Source organism: Ursus arctos, unplaced genomic scaffold (assembly GCF_023065955.2).
Source record: "Ursus arctos isolate Adak ecotype North America unplaced genomic scaffold, UrsArc2.0 scaffold_3, whole genome shotgun sequence".
In the NCBI taxonomy this organism is placed as follows: domain Eukaryota; kingdom Metazoa; phylum Chordata; class Mammalia; order Carnivora; family Ursidae; genus Ursus; species Ursus arctos.
The window spans coordinates 57,963,992-57,985,276 of NW_026622985.1; the positions used below are offsets into that span (position 1 = coordinate 57,963,992).

Sequence of the window (21,285 nt, forward strand, 5' to 3'; positions counted from 1 at the left end):
AGATCATGACCTGAGCTGAAACCAAGAGTTGGGTGCTTAACCGACTATGCCACCGAGACACCCCCAAATTTGGATCATATTCTTTTTTTTTTTAATTTTATTTACTTATTTGACAGAGACAGCCAGCGAGAGAGGGAACACAAGCAGGGGGAGTGGGAGAGGAAGAAGCAGCCTTCCAGCGGAGGAGCCTGATGAGGGGCTCGATCCCACAACGCTGGGATCATGCCCTGAGCCGAAGGCAGACACTTAACGACTGCACCACCCAGGCGCCCCTGGATCATATTCTTAATCCACTCTGCCAATTTCTGTGTTTTAGTTCATGTATTGAGATAATTTATACTGACTGTAATTATTGATATGTTAAGGTTTAAGTGTGCCATTTTATTTTTTGTTTTGTTCGTCTGGTTTTCATTTCTCTGTTTTCTTTTTTATGAGTTTCTTTAGGTTACTTGAACATTTTTTTGAATTCCATTTTTATTTATCTATAGTGGGTTTGTTTGTTTGTTTGTTTTTTAGAAGCGGGAAGGGGTAGAGAGAGAGGTAGAGAGAGATTCTTAAGCAGGCTCCATCCCCAGCACAGAGCCCAAAGTGGGGCTTGATCTCACGACCCTGAGATCATGATCTGAGCTGGAATCAAGAGTTGGAGGCTTAACTGGACGAGCCACCCAGGCACCCCTCTATAGTTTTTTTTTAAGTGTATCTGTTTCTATACCTTTCTAAGCTGTTTCTTTAGCTATTACAATATATACATATAATTTTTCAGTCTACTGGTGTCATCATTTTTACCAGTTCTTTTATAATTACTTTAAATATTACTTCTACATATATTTAGAAGCACAAGGTTATAATTTTTGCTTCAACCATTATTTCAGAAATTCAAGAGAAGGAAAGTCTATTTACCCATATATTTGCTTACCATGTTACATTTTCCTTTCTGTTGTTTTAGTTCCTTTTTTTATTTCTTCTTTTCTGTCTAGAAAACCTTCTTCAGCCATTCCTTTAGGGTGTTTGCCAGCAACAAATTCTTCTAGTTTTTCTTCATCAGAGAATGTCTTGATTTTTCCCTTTATTCTCACAAACTTGTGAGACTATTTTTCTAGGCTATTTTCACTGGATTCTGATTTGACAGTTTTCTTTCAGCACTTGAAAAATATGCCACTTCCTTTTGGCTTTCATGGTTTCTGATGAGAAATCTGGTGTCATTTGAATCGTTTCTCCTGCAGGTGAGGTGTCATCTCGCATTTGTCCCTCTTAAGAACTTTTGTCATTAGTTTTTACAAGTTTGACTATGAAGTGTCTGGTGTAGATCTCTCTGGGCTTGTTTGGGGTTCACTTAGCTCCTCCTCCTAATGTTAACTACTTACTAGGCAACAGCTGTATTCTCAGGCACTGTGCTGGGGATTCTATGTACACTTTTGCTAATTCCACCCACAAACCTGGGAGTTAGGTTTGTTAGGTTAAACCACATGAAACTGTCATGGCTTCACTCAGCTTCTTGAATCTATAGGTTTGTGTCTTTCCCCAAATTTAGAACATTTAAGCCATATTTCTTTGGATATTTTTCTCCTCTTTTTTCTTTCTTTTTCTCTCTTTATTACTTCTCTCCTTCTGAGACTCCCAAGACACAAATGTTAGATCTTCTATTATAGCCCCGCAGGTCCTTGAGGCTGCAAGTTTTTTGTCAGTTTATTTTTTCTCTGCTATGTAGAACAATTTCTATTGTTCTTTGTTCCAGTTCACTGCTTCTTTCTTCTAATATAACCTAATTGTTTTGGCACCTACTGATGATCTTTTCTTATTTAGAGATCTTCCTGGCTCTTCGAATGAGTGATTTTTAATTAAAACCTGGACATTCTGGAAATTATAAGCCTCTGGATCTTACTGAAATCTACTTTAGCTAGCTTAACCTGAAGCCACTCCAGCAGAAGGCAGCAAGGGTCATGGCCTTGATATTGCTAAATGGTGGTAGAAGTTCAGGTTCTCACTTAGCTACTGTTGTCACCTAAGGAACTTGGGTGGAGATGGGAGTTCCAGCCCTCCCAATAAGCCTCCACTGGTACTTCCCCAGCTCCTAGGAGGAGAAGGAAAGCCTTATCACTGCCCACTATATGATGTCCACTAATACAACAGGGAAGGGTGGCTTTTTTACCACTGGGTGGTGATAAAAGTCCTGACCTACCACTTGGCCTCTGACACCACCGCAGCAGAAAGGGAGACACCTTGTTAATGCCTGATGGGCAGTTTAAGTCCAGGCTCCCTGCATGGTCTCCACTAACACTATAGGGAGTGGGGGAGAGACAGGGCCTATTACTGCTGGGTGGCTCCCTACTCAGCCTTTCCTGACACTGCACTGGTAGTTGTGGTGTGGGACAGTATTAGGGTGCCCTGTTATAGCTTGGTGAGGGTGGAAGCCTAGGCTCCCATCTTGACCTTTCCTGACATGGGCAGAGGTGGGGGGCCCGGAGGTCCGTACTTTTTCTTTGTGGTGTTTGGCTGGAGAACACTTATTCTCTGAAAGTTTTGTCTTGCTAGATTGTCCATTTCCTAGTCCTTTTACTACAGAATAGGTTTTCTTTGTTTTGCTTGTCTGTGCTCATTGGTACTTGTAGATTGCTGGCTCCTTCAGCTATAAGTCTGAGATGCAGGAGGCGAGAGAAAACCCAGGGAATTCAGTACCATGTTGTGTCTTGTCCCTAGCTAGTCTTTCTCTCCCTTTCAGAGTCTTGTTTTATATATAATATTTAGGGATTTTAGTTGTACTTAATAGAAGGAATAAGGAAGAGTAAGTCTACTCCATCTTTCCAGAAGTCAAAGTCTCCATATATGATCATTTCAATATCTCAAAACCTTGGGGATCTAGATGCTTTTTCTGTTCTTACTTATGACGTATTATTTTCCTTATTATCTTTTAAATTTTCAGGTGGACATTCTGAGGACCTATATTAGAATCGCTTTCTTCAGAGAGGATTTGCATTTGCCTCTGCTGGAAGCCACGAGGCTTATAGAGACCATTCTCGTTCTCTTCAAGGGTCCTAGTTTCATACAGAGTTTTCAGGTTGTTTTCCTGTCCTGAAGCAGGATTGCTCAAGGGTTAGTAGTCAAATTCCAGGGTTATTATTGGCATTTGTACCCAAAGATGTCAGCGTCACTTGTTTACCAGTGCTGGAAAAGTTTATCTTTTTCTTTTTGTGGGAAGCGGATTGGTATAACTTGAAGATTTTCCTTATTTTCTTGCAAGCCCAGAAATGCTTTTCCTAAAACTGTTTGTTACAGTTTATCCAGTTAGTTGTATTGTGGTTAGATGGCCAAAATCACTAGTAGAAATGCAAATTCCTTGCATATGATATTTGGTAGTACTACCTTGAAATCGACTGGAGAAACAGTCTGCTTCATGATGACCAGATTTTGGTTAAAAGGCCAGACACGAAGGTTTTATTGTTAGTGTTTTAAATTCCTTAATGAAAGTTGTCATTTTAGGTGGGTAAGATAGATTACGAGAATAATATTCTATTTTTATATCAATACTGAGCCTTGCTCACTATATTACCATAACTGAGTTTTGGGTACTGACAAACTTGGTCTTCTTGGGAGGAGTTAGGAACTGGAGAAAACTAGAACATTAGAGGGTATACTTGAAAACAGTGAGGTGTAACAGCTATAAAACATGATCTGACCTGAAGTCTGTGGTTCAGTCCCACTTCAACAGCTGTAGCCGAAAAGTTCTTTGGTTATTTTTCCCAAGGGAACAAACCAAATCTTTATTTTATGTTCCTGCAGCTAGCTCACTTCATTCCAATAACCTGTTTCAAAAGTCTAGCTCACTGCATTCCAGAGACCTGATTTTTTGATAACCAGTGCTATTTTATTCATGATTCTTCTTTCCTTTTGCTCAGGAAATAAATTTATGAAGCCAAGAGTCAAACTAGAGCTTCCATAAAATCTTTTCCCCTCGTAATTCTAACTCTCCTACTTTAAAATCCTGTTCCAAGGATGGTTCTGTATGAATTTAATTCTTCAATGAGAACATTAGTGATTTCTAATATTTATTATGTGCCAGGCTCTGTTCTAACCTTATTACATATATTTACTCTTCAAAATAATCCTAAGACATAGGTGTTTCAACTGCCCTCACTCAATAGCTGAGCAAACTGAGGCACAGAGTCAAATAATCCCAAGTCTCCCAGCTAGAACATGGTAGAATTGACAAGTGATCCTAGGCTGCCTGGTTCCAGAGTCTGTGCAATAATCCTCTGGTATGGACTGTGTACAGCCAACACCAGACCCAGGGTGAGTGATGATATGAGTCTCTAAGAAAGCAAAATATCGTACTTTAGTAGGGAATACAAGTTAAACCACAAATACATTTATTTCTCTAAGAACAGTATGCCATTTTTAAATTTAAAAAAATTATTATCAACTGTCTCTGCAATTTGCTAGCTCTTATTAAGCCGATTAAAAAACTCCCAAAGCAGAGCAATTCACCAGCACGATCATTAAGTTGCAAATCTCTCCTTTGTCACAGAGCAAGAATACACTCAACTCCAGAAAACAAGTGTTCATAGGAGCACCTACTTCCATTTGCCACGCATTCCAGAGCCTCATGGCCTCCTTTTCAATTATCTAATTTCTTTTTTTTTTTTTTTAAGATTTTATTTATTTATTTGACAGAGAGAGAGAGAGCACAAGCAGGTGGAGCAGCAGGCAGAGGGAGAAGCAACCTCCCTGCTGAGCAGATAGCCTGATGCGGGACTCAATCCCAGGACCCTGGGATCATGACCTGAGCCGGAGGCAGACGCCTAACTGACTGGGAAACCCAGGCGCCCCTCGATTATCTAATGTCTAACCTAGTTTCCTTTTAGAGTCTGAAAACAAGGAATCACCTAAGTAAGATATCCCTTCAGAGCACCGTTGAAAATATATTAAACATAGAGATACCTCAGATCTCTTTTCTAAATGTTAAAAATATATTAGCACATACAGAAAATATCTGTGTTTTCTATTATAATTGAGATTTCTAACCAAAATATCTATTATGTTCTAATGAGCTTTTCTTTCTCCCTTTTTGATAATGTCTTCAATTTCTTCTGAGACTTCTCCTTTGTAGTCATTTGGTTCTATTGCATTTAACTTCTTTTGATACTCCAGTGGCAAACCATTTTCTTTTGCACCAAGGCAAATGACCTAGACATGGTTAAAATAAACAAAAAACACCTTTTAATTAGGAACATAATTTAATATACCACAGCTTTATGTGCAGTATCAGAGTATGAAATATTAGGTTTCAGATAACTCTAGAATAAACAATTATAGAACAAAATAGAGACAGTCATTCCTCTCATAGTGAGCATGAATGTACAGGGAGTTTTCAAAGCCACATGATACATTCTCATGGAGTATCAACTTTACTCAATAATAAGGTTTAAAATATTTTTTAAAACTGAAGTATAATTAACATACAGTGTTATATTAGTTTCAGGTGTACAATATAAAGATTTAACAATTTTTTACATTACTCAGTGCTCATCATGATAAGTGTGCTCTTAATGCCCTTCACCTATTTCATTCCCCCCACCCGCCTCCCCTCTGATAACCACTGGTTTGTTCTCTGTTTGTAAGAGTCTGGGTATTTTTTTGTCTGTTCATTTGCTTGTTCATAGATTCCACATATGAATGAAATCATATGGTTTTTGTCTTTCTGTCTGACTTATTTCACTTACCATGATACCTGCTACGTCCATCCGTGTTATTGTAAATAGCAAGATCTCTTTGTTTTTTATGGCTAATATTCCATCGTATGTATGTATGAGTATATATATATACACACACACCATGTCTTATTTAGCCATAACTATGGATGGACACTTGGGTTGCTTCCATATCTTGGCTATTGTAAATAATGCTGCAGTAAACATAGGGGTGCATATATCTTTTCAAATTAATGTTTTGGTTTGCTTTGGGTAAATATCCAGTAGTGGAATTATTGGGTCATATGGTAATTCTATTTTTAATTTTTTGAGGAACCTCCATATTGTTTTCCACAGTGGCTGCACCAGCTTGCATTCCCACCAACAGTGCACGAGGGTTCCTTTTCTCCACATCCTCGCTAACATCTGTTATTTCTTGTGTTTTTTATTCTAGTCATTCTAATTAAAAATATTTTTGTATTAAGATAAAAACTTATTATACAGAACTGGCATGATCTATTAAGAAAAAACACCATTCTTTAAAAAAAATGTGAAGTTTAGGGGATCAGTTTTAGTTTAATCTGGGAGTCTACTCTACCTCTGATATGAAATAAGGTAATAAAAGGCAACTATGTTCAGTGGTACTTCCCAGATCCATACCAGGCTAATTCCTCTAGGTTCCATACTAGAATATTCCAGATTAGGCCCTAGAACTGGGTCATCCACTCCACATGCCATGTCCTGATTGGGCCTTCCAATAGTATCCAAGTTTGGGTTTCTAAAAAGGGATGTTGGGGTTTCTATCCCACGTTCTCTTCCTATGTTTGTGGGAGTGGTTTCTCTGATTTTGAAAGCGTGATTTTTTTCCCTCCATCAAGGGATGGAAAACATATCAGCAATAGGAAATATGTTTTTTCCCCATAAAAATGAATGTTGGTGTTATGAAATACTGTTTTGTAGAGAAAAAATGATTACAAAAGCCTATGTATAGAATAAATCTACTAAAAATACATGCATACATGTTATTTTCTACTTTAGGAAAGAAAGCACATATCTAGAATTATGGCTCATATAGATTTCCAAAGTCTTTTTTTTTGGGGGGAGCATAAAAATTGATAGATTCTTTGTTTTTTTTTTTAATGTTTTTTTATTATATTATGTTAGTCACCATACAGTACATCCCTGGTTTCTGATGCAAAGTTCGATGATTCATTAGTTGCATATAACACCCAGTGCACCAAGCAATACGTGCCCTCCTTACTACCCATCACCAGTCTATCCCAAAGTCTTTTTTAATAAATCTGTTTGAGGAACATGGTTCTATCATTCCAAATAAATCTGAGCACTTTTCAATTTGCGTGTTAGGTAAATAACTATCATTTTCACATTAAAAACATTTTGATTAAAATGAACTGTTCATAAGGGTAGGGCAGGCAAAAAAAATAAGAATGAAGTGTTTGTATAGAATTAAACGCACATAAAACCTTTTTAAAACAAGGTATTTTTTTAGTTTAGCTCAGTGAAAATTAAAAAGGAATTGCCAACAGTCTTTGTAAGCAGCTTACCTTTTTATATTGGGGAGATGGGGGCGCACTCTCATAATTTTTCATCTGATAACTTCGACAGGTTATTTCTTTTCCTTCTTGAGTATAAACATTAACTTCTATTGGGACATATGTTCCACTTTTAACCCCTTCTTGCCTGAAAGCAGAACAGCCAAATTTTAACCATATTTGACTTAGCCAAGTTAGTTTACTGGATTAAAAATTTAACTATATATGAATGTACTTGCTCCCTATGTATTTTGGAATATGGTAGAACATATTATAAATATTACCACATCAAAAGTAAACTTAGCATTTCAATTGGAAAGCCCCAGATTTAGTATTACTTGGTATACTTCTAACAGATCTCTATATTTATCCTATCTAAACCCATGCTTGAATACAGTTATTTTAATCTTTATACCCCTCAACATCGCTCTCTAGGTTACGAAAAATGACTATGTGTTCTGACAAGAGAATATCCACCCACAGAAAAGTAGAGAGAATGGCTCACTCTCATTCACCAGTGACATAAAGTATCAAGCATATCAGTTAATGTGTTCTTCTCAAGTCCTACTCTTTCCTGCCAACTTTCTTTGTATAAATGCTCTACCACACAGAAAGTTGGGAGTTCTAGTTCTAAAAAGTATCAGAACATTTCTAGCATGTTGTCCAAGGTTTTACAAATTATTACTTTTTTACTGATTCAACTGCTGCCTTAAAGAATTATTTTTTAAAAACACTCTAAAAAAAACTGAACTGCTTTTGAAACCAATAAAAAGATGCAACAATTACAAACATCTTCATGCCTTTTCGCAATTTGAAACTAAAAAGAGATTTTTATAAAAGATAAACAGAACAAAAATAAAGACTTCCATTTTTTACAGAAGAGATTATAAACGTCCCCCAAATCTCAACCGGAATAGTGACCCTTCTAGGCTTTTTTTTTTAATTTTAAAGGTAGGCTCTGTGCCCAATGTGGGGCTTGAACTCACAACCCTGAGATCAAGAGTTGCATGCTCTTTGGACTGAGCCACTTGGGCACCCCGAGGCTTTTCTTTTTAAGATATGCACATTATACCTTTTATGTTACTTCTAAAGTATCAAGAATGTGGTATATGGTTTCGAAAAAACCAACATATATATATACACACACGCACACACATCTTAGCATATGATCCATTTTCTGAATTAGTTACGAATTAACTTATAATTAGAAGTCACCTACTCATCCAGAGAACTCAAATTGCTTTTGTTCATTTTCCATACTACTCCCCATACTTCATCGCCAGGACTTTGAAAAATGGTGGCTATACCTCCATGCCAAGTTTCACTTGTTTTGCCTTGGGAATTGCCAAAGTCAAGCTTATAATCCTACAAAGGAAACCAAAATGATATGATCAATATCCACTTGAACCAAAATTTCCCTCCTCAAAATAAAAAAGATTCACCTTGAACGCCATGCAATTAAGACAGAAACTTTGAGTTCCTTCTCTGCATAAGAAGCTGTAAAAAATACAAAGATAAACAAGGAACCAGATCTCAAGGACTATATTTTTTCATATTTTTCTTTAAAATGAAACGTATATTGAATATATAATATGCATCCATAGACAGGTTTTAAAAAAAGCCCATAATTCCAATGCCTTAACGTATCTATTTTCATTTTTAAAAACTGCTTCCCAGTCTACCTACATACACATAGATTTTAACTTATAGGCAAACATAGTATATATACATAATTGTTAAAGCTGGGTAGCTACATAGGGGTTATAACCTACTTTTATGTATGTAGAGAGTATCCTTCTAGCATATATCACCATGTCTGCCTTCAAGAAGCTGGCATTTGAGGGTGATGTGTATACTTACGAACGTTAATCTAACATTCATGAATTACACTATTATATCTATAATAAACATAAGAGCAGCTAACACTAGTACATTACTAGGTTCTATAACTGCACTATGAGCTTTATGTGGACTGTCATTTTTATCCTGCCAACAACTTTATTATACCCATTTAACAACAAGAAAAACTGTGGCTTATAAAGATTAAGCAATTTGCCCAAGGTCTCACAACTAATAAGTAATGGAGCCAGGTTTCTAGTTTAGCTTCTTCCCTACAGCGATGGGTAATCAGAGGAGAGAATCCTGGGGAAGATTAAAAACCCTTACTTGGCCATTTGGTGTAGAGAATTTCTTTCCATCTTTCCAGAGCTTAGTTTCCTTAATAATAAAATAAAAAACGTTGGACTAGATACTAAATCTAAGGTTTATATTTTATCCCTGTCACCTTTATTTTCTTAAAAATATCAGACATTTCAGGAAAAAGGTTGGTTTGAGCGACCAGTATCTTCAGTTGGTATAGTGGATATTGTAGGACCAAATAGCCCTGGCAGGACATCAAGAGAGCTGATAAAAAGTCACAACCACATTAGGTACTGGTTATCTACTGCTAAATCCAATAAACAATTTTCAGTTCTCCTCTTGCTCCACTTTTCAGCTGCTTCTCACATAGTTAACGACCCTGTCTTGATCTGCCTCCTTCCTGACTTTCAGACTCTTCCCTGATCTCAATTCCCTTTGCTAACTCCTCCTCCATACCTGGTCTTTAAATGGTAGAGTTGCTAAGGGCTCAGTTTAGGCCCCTTTTCTTGTTCATCAGCAATTTGCTCAAGACTATCTATCCCCTCCAATGACTTCAAATACCAACCAATATTCCAATCATCGTTTAATCCAACCCAGATCTCTCTTCTAAACTTCAAAAGTGCTTAGAACAGGGCCTACCACACAGTGAGTACTTAATAAATGCTCACTAATATTTTCCTGCTCACTTGGATGTATAACAAGCACCCCAAACTCAGTATGTTTAAGCTCTGCTTGACCTTCCCTCCAAAAATGATTCTCCTCTTCTCTTTACAAATATCACCATCATCCACCCTATTGCACCAAAAACCTTAGTCACCCCTGTTATCTCTTCCTCCCTTCACAATCAATCACCAAGGCCTAACATTGTTATCTCCTAAATATCTCCCCAACCCAGTTCAAGATGTCATTATCTTTAGCATGGATTACTACAAAAGCTTTCTAACTGGGCTCCCCACATCCACTGTTGTCTCCCCTTCCAATCCATTTTCCACAGCAGCCAGAATGAGCTTTCAAAGTTGTAAATCTAATCTTTCATTTGCTTAAATTCTGCCATGTATCTTTTCATTGCTCTCAAGATAAAGACCAGTCTTCTTTGGCCTCTGGGGTCCTGTAACACATGGTCCTTCCCTACCTCTTTAGTTGTCAAGCTATATCCTCCTCACACACTAAACTCCAGGCACAGCAGCTGGATGATCCAGCTGCTTCTTTCCTGAGGTCATCTGTATGTGCTGTTTCTTTTCTTTCCTCTGACTCCCCCTGCCCAATCATTCAGGTCTCAGCTTAAAAGTGATATTTTCAGGAAAAGCTTTACTAAGCCTTAGGTCGGGACCCCAAGTCATACACTCCCAAAGCACCTCGTAGGTTTGTTTTTTTTTTTAAAGACATCACTTTTTTTAGAGCAGTTTTAAGTTCACAGCAAAACTGAGAGGAAGTTACATGTCTCCTTTTTAAACTCAGCATATCTGTAACTCAATAATCATTTGCTTGATAGCTCTTCCACTTGTCCCAACTATAAATATCTGAACTTCTTTTCCGCATTTGGACAATTCCCTACCTTAGGAGTCCGGGGGGTAGAAAGTGCTAGAGCCCAACTCCCATTTTTTGAGGCTTCAAATGTCAGCAGTTGGTTCTCCCAGTTTGCTTGCACTCAGGGCATGGGCACGTGGCCAAGAGTTTGCCAAACAGGACACCCACCTGGGATTTGAATTAGAAGCTAGTGCTAGTAGTGCCCAAGGACAGCAGAAACTACACCCTGGAGGTGGTGGCTACATCTAGGTTTCAGGAACTGCAGGGGTGTAGTGACAGTAGCAGGCAAGGTCCAGAGCAGGCAGAGTCAGTGATGCACAACGAAGTGTTCATGTTTACCAAGTTCAGCAGTGGCACACCAGTGGCCTCCTGGGCTGGTTCTAGCTGTGATACTGGCTGTTGTGGTTGCTGTGCCTCCCTTTATGCCTGCCTGTTTTTAGTTTTGTTTGTTTTTAAAGTAGCCTCCGCATCCAAAGTGGGGCTTGAACTCACAACCCTGAGATCAAGAGTCCCATGCTCCACCCGCTGACTCTGCCAGGGTCCCCTATGCCTCCCTGTTTTATCAGCTCTGTGGTCCTACCTTCCTGGTCATTCTGTGACTCCTCCAACAGTCTTTCAATGCATTCTTTTTCTGCTTAAATCAGCCACTTTCTGTTGCTTGCAACGAAGAACTCTGACAACCACAGTAGAGACCATGTTTGTCTAATCCAACAATGTCAAAAGGTTTTGTACATAATTTTGGGGGGTGTCCCTCCTATAGACGTGGACAGGTCCTCAAGGCAGCCCACTTTATCACTTTTTTATCTGCAGGAAAAAAAATCTACCAAAGGAATGAATGGACTGTACTGAAGAGCAATTATTCTTTTTTATTTATTTAAGTAATCTCTAAGCCCAACGTGTGGCTTGGCTCGAACTCAGACGCTGAGACCAAGAGTCCCATGCTCCTCTGACTGAGCCAGCCAGGCGGCCCTGAAGAGCAATGACTTTCACCAAGGTGGGTCACGGTTCAGCCAGCCACCTGACTTAACTGAGCACAACTCTTACTATGATTACGACACGGTGCCAGCTTTCAGGACCTCTCTCATCAGGAGCAAACACACAGGTGAACGGAGTTTTACAATACCAGCTGACAAGCCCTATAGCGAAGGTGTGATGGGGAAGAGAAAGCAACGGATTCCCTGACTTGGGGCAGAGAAGGCGTCTGGGAGGCACCAGGCGAGCGGATGCTGTGAGCGCGCCCCTAAGTCGGTGGGCAAGAGAGGCGGCCAGGTCTGGGCAGAACGAGCCTCCCGGGGCAAGTTAGCAGGGGGGCTCAGGGAGCCCGGGGGTGAGGGGGCGGGCGGCGGGACGCACAGCCGCCGGGCGGGCACAGTGCTGTGGGGGCGAGGCGGGCTTGCCCAGGAGGGCAGAAGCCAGACGACGAAGACAGCCCCGACGTCCTCTTATCGGCAAGAAGTGCATTCCCAGCCCCGAGAAAGCGACTTCTCAAATTCCTGCCCCTCGTCAGCAGGGTGGGCACGACGCTGCAGGGGCCGCACGCGGCAGCACTGACCTGCAGGCGGGCCACGCAGCAGAACGCGGCCGACGGGTTTCGGAGGTGGATCCGCTCAGTCAGCAGATTGCTACCGTAGGCGAAGTACAGAAAACTCTCCCCCTCCTGGCCCCGGAGGTCCTCACAGCCCGAGTTCGCCATGTTCCACCAGACACCCGCGCGGCCCCGGGGTCGGCGGGAAGACTGTGAGGAGACGACTGTGAGTGTCCCAACTCCTGTGGCTAACGAGACTGGGCTTCCGGAGTTAGCGGAAAGGCGGGAAGCGTGGGCCGGGCGAGTCGGCGGCGACCGCTCTTCTGATTGGCAGCGACCTCTCTTCTGATTGGCTGCCGGTCCCAAATGTGGAGTCTCCCCCTATGATTGGCCAAGCCCGCCACCTCCTCTCTGCTCTCCATTTAGGATTCTGAAATGCTCAGCCCTGAGGCGACCGGGAGCCGATTTTTCATTGGACATGCTCCTCTGTTGTCCCGCCCCGAAGCTCAAGGCTCCCTATGATTGGTGGGTGGGTGGCTGGGCGGGCGCTACGCGGAGGCGGGTCAGGTCGGGTGGGTTCGGTTTAGGGGTTACGCCGCGTGGGGTCCTAACCAGTTTTCCCACCTTCAGCTGGTGCATGTGTGGTTCCCTGGCGTTTCGTGCTCTTTAGAGAGCTCGCGCCCGCCCTGCCCTCCCGATTTGAAGCAGTCGGTCGCGACGGGTCAATTCCTCCATATGCTGGTTCTCGCATCCCCATCCCGGATCACTTACGTGGAGAAGCCCCTCCGAAGGTCTCCGGCTCCCTTCCAGGAGGAAGTAGCGTGCCAGGTTCAAATCCCGACGCTGCCATTTACCAGCCACGTAAGGTTGGGCACCTCTCATCGGTTTCCTCCTCGTAAAATAGAGATTTTAACATAAATTATGATCACAGTTATATAACTTATGATCCCCTATCTCACAGGGTTGGTTTAAGTATTTAAAGAATAATTTTGTTAATGATATTAGGTGCAAAAACTCCAGTGTAAAATAAGATATAAAAGTATAAAAACAAGAAATAAAACCTTATATTGTTAACTTTGAAATGAAAATATAAATTTGAACTCAGGGCAGTGGTCATCCTTGGCACCCAGATTTTGATCTCTAAATACCACTTTTCACTAAAAGGTCCCAGGGCTCCTTGGAGAAATGGTTTATGCCAGGTCAAAAGCTGGGAATGAATAGGAAAGCTTGGGACATCTTGTGACATCTTGTGACAGTAAAGTCTGGAAGTATCCAAGAAAAACGAGGTCCTTTCAAAAGGACATGGGAGCCAGCTTGAAGGAATGCCCACTGGCCAAAATTAGAACAATTTGAGCCTAAGAAGAATGACTGAAATCGATTGAAAATGTCAAACATCAAAGTCTCACCAAAAGAGTAAACCAAATATAGAAAACAATTTTTAAAAGCCTCATTTGCCATGCTAACTATTACAGCAACTCTTTACTCTGAAAAGTGGTAATTTAAGAAAATAAATTAAACATTTTTCCTGCCCTTCTACTTGCATCTGTATTTCAGGGTAACCAAATAGTCCCAGTTGATGAGGAAACAGTTCTCTTTATAAAAGTATGCCAGCTAAATAATGTAAGATGAATGATAGAATTAGAAAATCACCATACTGTAGCCCCTAATGAAATAACAGATTCATTCCAGGATCATCAATGAAACCATTTGGTGAAAGGGTGACAGGGAACAGAATATTCACTTAGGGCCAAATTATCCTCCAGGGATTGCTAGCTGTAGTCAGAAGAAAAACATAATGAAAATGAAGGAATCTGGTCCCTTCCATTTTAACCTAGATCAATTTTATAATCACTAAAAGCGAACCAATCTGACGTTATGTGCCTCCAAATGTGATACAATATAAAGCCCCAGTATTGTCTGTGAAGTATTTGTTCCCAAATTCTTTCACTTCTGTATAATCAAGCTCAACCAGGAACTACAAGGATAGAAGAATAAAATGACACCAAGAGGAAACAATCAGAAAAATTCTGAACAAATGGTAGGACACCCTGCCAAACAAATTTGGCTGTCTCTTAAATTAAGTCAGTGTAATTGTAAAAAACAAAAAACAAAAAACAACAGGACTGAGAGCAGGCTGTTCCAGATTAAAAGAAACCTAAGAGACATAATAACTACATGCAATGGCTTGTCCTTGGTTCTGGTTCAATAAACCAGATATAAAAGATTTTGGCGGGCGCCTGGGTGGCTCAGTCATTAGGCGTCTGCCTTCGGCTCAGGGCGTGATCCCAGCGTTCTGGAATCGAGTCCCACATCAGGCTCCTCCGCTGGGAGCCTGCTTCTTCCTCTCCCACTCCCCCTGCTTGTGTTCCTTCTCTCGCTGGCTGTCTCTCTCTCCGTCAAATAAATAAATAAAAAATATTAAAAAAAAAAAAAGAGTTGCCTTTAAAAAAAAAAAAGATTTTGGGGACAATTAAATCTGAATACGAACTAGGGCAAGAGAGGCTATTAAACAATTGCTTTTTTATTAGGTATGATAATAGCGTGCTTATTTGGAAAAATGTCTCTATTTTTAGATATACATATTAATGTATTTTGGGGTAAAATGTTTGATATCTATATTTTTAAATAATTTAGAAAAATTTAAATATGAAAAGTGTTGACTGTTCAATTGATTGATGTGTATATGGATGTTCATTTTATTATTCTATCCTCTCCTATATATTTCCACATTTTCATGTTAAAGAGTCAAAAAAGAAATATGGTGATGTGATGTGTGTAAAGCACTTGGCATACAGTGAGCACTCAATAAGCAATAACGTTGTTACGTAATCGGAACATAGGATGGTCCTTGCCCTCTCCCATCCCCCATGCATCAAGGTAGAAATTGAAATACGTACTTGGTTACTTCAGTGAGCAAGCTGCTCTTGTTGGCAGTAGTGCTCTACTGCGTCATGAATCCCCAAGGCCTCTGCTTTGGAGTATTCCCACTGAAAATGGCCTTCTGCATTTTAAATTGCTTTTAGACGTTCTAAATGTATTATTTAATTATTTTCACCTTTTTTCTCTTCCTATGTTTCTCACTCATTGCTTAATTTTATGGTGACTGATTTTTCTTAACACCATTTTACAAAAATTTTCTGAAGCACTGGTGTTTCCTCAAACACTGAAAATCTTTTTTTTTACGTCCCTTAAGCATTTTATTTAGCTGTGTAGATTGCTGTGTACTGACCCCTGTTGGCTAAAGCAAAAGAGAGCAAGGGTTTTGTTCTTCCAAATTTAACCAAAGCTTGGTTAATAGTTAACATTCACTGAGCACTTACAAATGCCAGGCACCAATCTAAACTCATATATATTGACTCATTTAATCCTGAAAATAGCCCTATGGGGATAGTACTAAGATTATTCTCATTTTACAGTTGAAGAGACTGAGGTGCAGAAGGTTAACTCACTTGCCCCAGGTTGTAGCTAGCAATGACAGGCACATAGTTTAACAGCCAAACCCTCTGATTCTAGTCATTCCTGGGTACTGATTCCCAGATTTCTCAAACTGTGAAGCCTCGTGGTCTCAGACCTGGTGTCAGATGGAATGGGTAGAGGAGGCAGGTGACCTGAGTGACTGAGAAAAAAGCAGACCACACCTAAGGAGAGAATGGAGCTAGAGAAATCCAAGCCCTGAGCTCACTGAGGTCCCTGGCTCCAGTTGTTACTGGACCCAGCCGAATTTCTCACTTTGGTTTTCACAAGATAGTCTCATAAGCCTTATATTCCAAACCACACTAATAATGAAATGAAAGGTTCTATTAAATGCACATAGGTTATGTGAAATGCGGCATTTTTAATCCCACAACATTTTAGAGTGTGTCTTGAATCCTTCTAGCTCCCAAGTATTTTGCTCTACCTGTATTATTTTAAATAAATATATACTAGTGACCTAAAGTATAGAGAGATCATTAATTATATGTGGTCCCAGGTTGGGCAGTAGGAAATAAATACACCCTCCAACAACTGCAAGGATGAGGGATAAGCAGTTATGGAGAAGGAATTGGGTTTGCTGCCTCAAGCCTAAAATGAGTACCTTTGACTCATCTCTTTCTTTCAAACCCTGTGTCCAATCAGGAAGATCTGCTGCCATCAGCCATCCTCTGCATTCTCACACTCACTACCTCTCCCTGGTGGCATCAGCCCACACCTGGATTATTGCAACCGCTTCCTAGCTGTTTTCCCTGACTCTGCTTTTCTCTGGAGATGGGGTAGAGGTGGGGGATCTCATGAGGACAGCACAGAAGGGGTTGGGGGAATGGTAAATAGTTCAATTTCAGTGGAGTAAGTGGGTTCATCTTAAGGAAGGGGAGACAAGTCTAGAAGTCTTTTTTTTTTTTTTTTAAAGATTTTATTTATTTGAGAGCGAGCGAGCACATGCATGAGTTGGGGGAAGGGACAGAGGGAGAGGGAGAAGGAGACTCCCTGCTGAGCAGGGAGCCTGAAACAGGGCTCAATCCCAGGACCCTGGGATCCCAGGATCAGTGACCCCAGATGAAGGCAGACACTTAATCAACTGAGCCACCCAGGCACCCCCAAAGACATTCTTTTAATTTGCTTTTATCGTATCACTCCTTTGTGCAGAAACCTTGTGAGGCTGGCTGGCGTTTACTACTTGATCAAGTTCAAGCTCTTGTGAAAGCTTTTTCTTATCTGATTCCATTCTATTTGGCCAGTCTGATTTCCCACTGATGGTAAGCCCTGTGGAGGCAGGGACTACATCTTATCTTCTTGAACACCTACAGTGCTTACCACAGCATAGATAAATAATAAATATTTCCTGATTAATCGAATCAGAGTCAAAATCTCCCCTACCCTTCACAGAGACTCCCAAACCCTTTTTTCTCTATTTTTTTTTTCCGGCTTTCCTTGACTTACTGAGAGGCATATGTCCTTCAGCTCTGATTTAAGATTTAAAAATTCATACTAATGCTTTAACATACAGGATTCTTCATATATTTTATTAGCCATAATGGTATTTATATTTATATCTCCTCCCAGCTCATGGCCACATGACTGGGAAGCCTGCCAGAATATATTAAATCAGAAGTGTTCTGGGGGAAAAAAAAGTAAAATTCTGGTAGGCAGTAATTTCTCAGGATGCTTGACAGAGAATCTGTATTCTTGTTTTGAGATTAACCCTGGAAAGTGGTTCCAATACAGTTTTTTAGTGCTTAGTAAAAAAAGAGTGCTTATCTCTATATGTATTTATATCTATAACCATACACTTTGGAAAGGCATGCACCAAACTGCTAACAGTGCTTACCTGTGGGAAGGGAACGGAATTGGAGGGCTGGGGTATAGGGAAGCAGGTTGGACAAAGAGCTTTCATTTTCTTCACTCTGTATTCTTCAGTATTTTTTTCATGTTCAAGCATGTATTCCTGTATTACTTTTATTATTTAAAAATACATATATTATTAAATTCATATCCTATGGAATTTTAAGTCAGAATCTGGAGATCTAATGTCAGGAGGGTAAAAAGAGGGTGATTAAATAAATTGTCCAAAATAAAAGCAGAACCAGCAAACACATTCCCAGTTGGGTCTGCCTCTCAACAGGTCAGATAATTAGGCCAGAGCAGGTCAGCCTTGCTCTGTGGAAGGGTACAACCCCATTCTGAGAGGCCTGCAGTGGCAGAATCTCAATGTGTCTATCTGGATAGTCCCTCTTTGTCCTGTGGGATGCCCGTGGATATAAGACCTAGAATATTTTCCCAGTCTGGTTTAGGGGAAGGCCACACATATATTCTAGGACAATGACCTGCTAGATCCTACTGACAACCTGAAGTCCCTTCCAAGAGGTTCTGGAAATACAGCAATTCAGCCGTCTCCATGTCATTTACCGTAGCTACATTAGATCAAGATGTACCAATCCCAAGATTTACTACTATTAATGTTAAAGTTGGATAAACTGAATCATAATTAATATACTCATCTCCTCAGTTTATATGTCCATATTATTTGTAACACTTTAAGTTCAACTGAAATTAAAACATAAAGGAAGAATAGTGCTGCATGTTTCTACTGCCAATAATAGCTGTAATAGAAGCAATAACACTTTAGAATGTAGATTTACTTTAGTGAGAATCCCAATGTTTCCCTTGGTGATAGACCTCATTCTTTTCTTCCTGGTAATTTAAACTCAGTAAAGTCTTAATATCATGTATAATAATTAGAGGAGAGCCAAGGTTTTCTCCATGTCCCCATAGGAAGAATGGCTTTGGAGTGAGGCCTAGATTAAGCATTTGGAAACATTTATGGAAAGTGAGAACTATGCTTGAACTCTCTGCTTAATTAATGTGCTTGGATTTCATGTTTTCAGTCTATTCAACAATATTTAATCAACAATTAACACTTCTCAGAGACATACACTCAAATGAAGCATTTTACTTGACTGTAAAACAACTCTGGATGTTTGGGAATCTTTCCAGAATAGCTGATCTAGTGCTGGTGTCAACCTTTTTTCTTCCTCATTATTTTCTGCTTTCACATGAATACAACACATCCCAATAATAGAGCTCCCAAAAGGCATCTCTACTTATTGTCTTTGTTAAATGCTTATTGGCTGAGAAAACAACAGAAACTCTAGATAGCTGAGTAACAGAAACTCAGATGGCTCGCTAAAAATGACAGTTGTTCATGAGAGAAATAGGTATGTTTTGTGTGGAGGAGAAACTTGCTTCAGTAAGTCATCCTCTAAGCTTCCTGAGGGTAGTGCATTTTACATGCATCTTTTTTAGATGCATTAAAAACTGTCTCACGCTAGCTAAATCATATGAATTTTATTAGAAACCATATGCTTTAGAATTTTATTTCCATGATCCAACAATTCCACTCCTAGGTATATAACCAAACAAACTGAAAACAGGGACTCCAACACTTACTTGTGCACGGATATTCACAGCAGCACTACTCACAACAGCCCAAAGGTGGAAATAACCCAAAGTCCGTCAGCTGATGAATGGATAAATAAAAGGTGGTATATCCATACAATGGAATATTATTCAGCCATAAAAAGGAATGAAGTACTGATACATGCTACATGGTGGAGAACCTAAAAAAACCCATTATGGTAACTGAAAAAAGCCAGACATGAAAGGTCACGGATTGTATGACTCCATTTGTATGAAATATCCAGCACTGGTAAATCCATAGAAACAGAAAGTTGATTGGTGGTTACCAGGGGCTAGGGGGAAGAGAAGTAACTACTTAATGGGTACAGGGTTTTATTTAGGGGTGATGAAAATGGCTTGGAACTGGAAAGAGGTGGTAGTTGCACAACATTGTGAATGTCCTACATGACACTGGGTTGTTCACTTTGAGATGGTTAATATTAGATTATGTGAATTTTACCTTAATTAAAAAGAAAAGAAAAGAAAAAGCCAAAAAAAAAAAAAAACACAAAACAAAACAAAAACAAAACCCTTCTATTTCCAGAGTTTCTCATCAGTGCTGTGAGAAGTGACAGTAGAATGTTGGTGGGTAAAGGAGTAGGGGTTGGGGGACAAAAAAATAATGTTGGTGGATAACTGGGACATCAACTTCCTCTGATTTGAGGTGAGGGTGAGGAGTTTAACAGATTTGACATGTCTCCCTGACAGGTCACTCCAGTTCCCATATATACTCACCGAAGGGATGTGATGCCCTTACTGTTTTCAAGGGATGACGGCAGAACCTTCGCCTCCAGTAGGTGCTTGGTGGATGTTGTGGGAAGGGAAAAGCAATCATTACTAACATGCTGCTCCTGCCCTGGAGTCTCCTTATAGTGCCCGGTGCTCCATTAACAATAGGGGGTGTTCAAGAAAAACAATTATACTTGAACAGCAATAGTTTCCAAAGTATGATGCTCGGGACAATGGCCCCACTAAATGGTCCTCCATCCAAAAACAGCTGTGTAGTCAAATGAGCTGGAAAACAGTATACTCTGTATTTCCTTTTAGAGATTCACGATGTCTATTACCACATGAAGGAATCCGAGAATGCCTGTAGTGAAGAAACCTGGTGACATGTTTGTCTGACTTTCCCACACCTCTTTAGTCATAGAACCCCTTGGATGTGGAAAGCATATTACTCAGAGTGTGGAAAATGCCACTCTGTGTTGACCTTGATTTGTTTAGGATGACTATTAAAGAATCATATTAAATAAAACCCTAAATTATCCAGAAAATTGAAGACAAGCAACAGTGTAAGCTAGAAAGGGAAGATTCTAAATCTTCGTACTGTCTGGTTTGCCACTGACTGGTTTGGTGGGTGATAGATAACCTCTTTTCACAGATTGACTCATGGAAATGGTGCATGCCTTTGATGGTTAAATACCTGATAACCAGAAACTGAAGATAACTGATAATTTGCAACTGCAGAGTCATGTTTAAAAATACCCATCAACCATCAGCTTCTATTAAATGCAATAATGGTTGCAAGCTGGTAAAAATGAGAATTTGACTGCAAGGCTGAAAGCAAAAGTGATAGTGTCCAAAATTCTCAAATTGGAAAAAGATTCGGCTTCTTGGCTCTATTTCCCACCCTTCTTATTTTGTTCCTTTTTAGTTCCTTTAAGATTGTCAAAGAAGTTTACAGGCTTAATAAAACAGGTTAGACAACTTCATGGAAATGTACCTAATTACCATTGATAACAATGGCAGGTCTTGTTAGGCCAGTAGCTTCTTGAAACAAAATGCTTGAGCTTACTCATTAAAACATTTTAGTAAGTGTCAGTACTGATTCATGTTTCCTGTTGCAAAGAAGAGTTCTTTCTAAATTCCAGTTTGGAGAAAACCGTTGGCTTAGCAAATTCTACTCCCTGGTGTAATATGATTT

At 39.9% G+C, this 21,285-nt stretch overlaps 2 protein-coding genes across 4 annotated transcripts in view; both read right to left on the reverse strand.

Moving 5' to 3' along the window:
* The window catches only part of NOD1 (nucleotide binding oligomerization domain containing 1), an 83,278-nt gene extending 81,708 nt beyond the window's left edge, over window positions 1-1,570 (reverse strand). Inside the window, exon 1 of the mRNA XM_057304404.1 lies at window positions 917-1,570. The gene's annotated coding sequence lies outside the window, so the exon portion shown is untranslated. The remainder of the gene's footprint in view (window positions 1-916) is intronic.
* Window positions 1,571-3,177: 1,607 nt separating this feature from the next.
* The window catches only part of GGCT (gamma-glutamylcyclotransferase), a 63,935-nt gene continuing 45,827 nt past the window's right edge, over window positions 3,178-21,285 (reverse strand). Inside the window, exons 3-7 of one of the 3 annotated variants that reach the window (XM_057304411.1) lie at window positions 20,097-20,161; window positions 13,200-13,320; window positions 8,457-8,602; window positions 7,250-7,385; window positions 3,178-5,181 (exon numbers count right to left, since the gene is read on the reverse strand). In XM_057304411.1, the coding sequence (XP_057160394.1) occupies window positions 5,038-5,181; window positions 7,250-7,385; window positions 8,457-8,602; window positions 13,200-13,320; window positions 20,097-20,161 (612 nt within the window). In that variant the 3' untranslated portion in view covers window positions 3,178-5,037. Of the gene's footprint in view, window positions 5,182-7,249; window positions 7,386-8,456; window positions 8,603-12,455; window positions 12,711-13,199; window positions 13,321-20,096; window positions 20,162-21,285 lie in introns of those variants that run through there. The other 2 variants (XM_026508686.4, XM_057304413.1) reach the window with 2 other exon arrangements.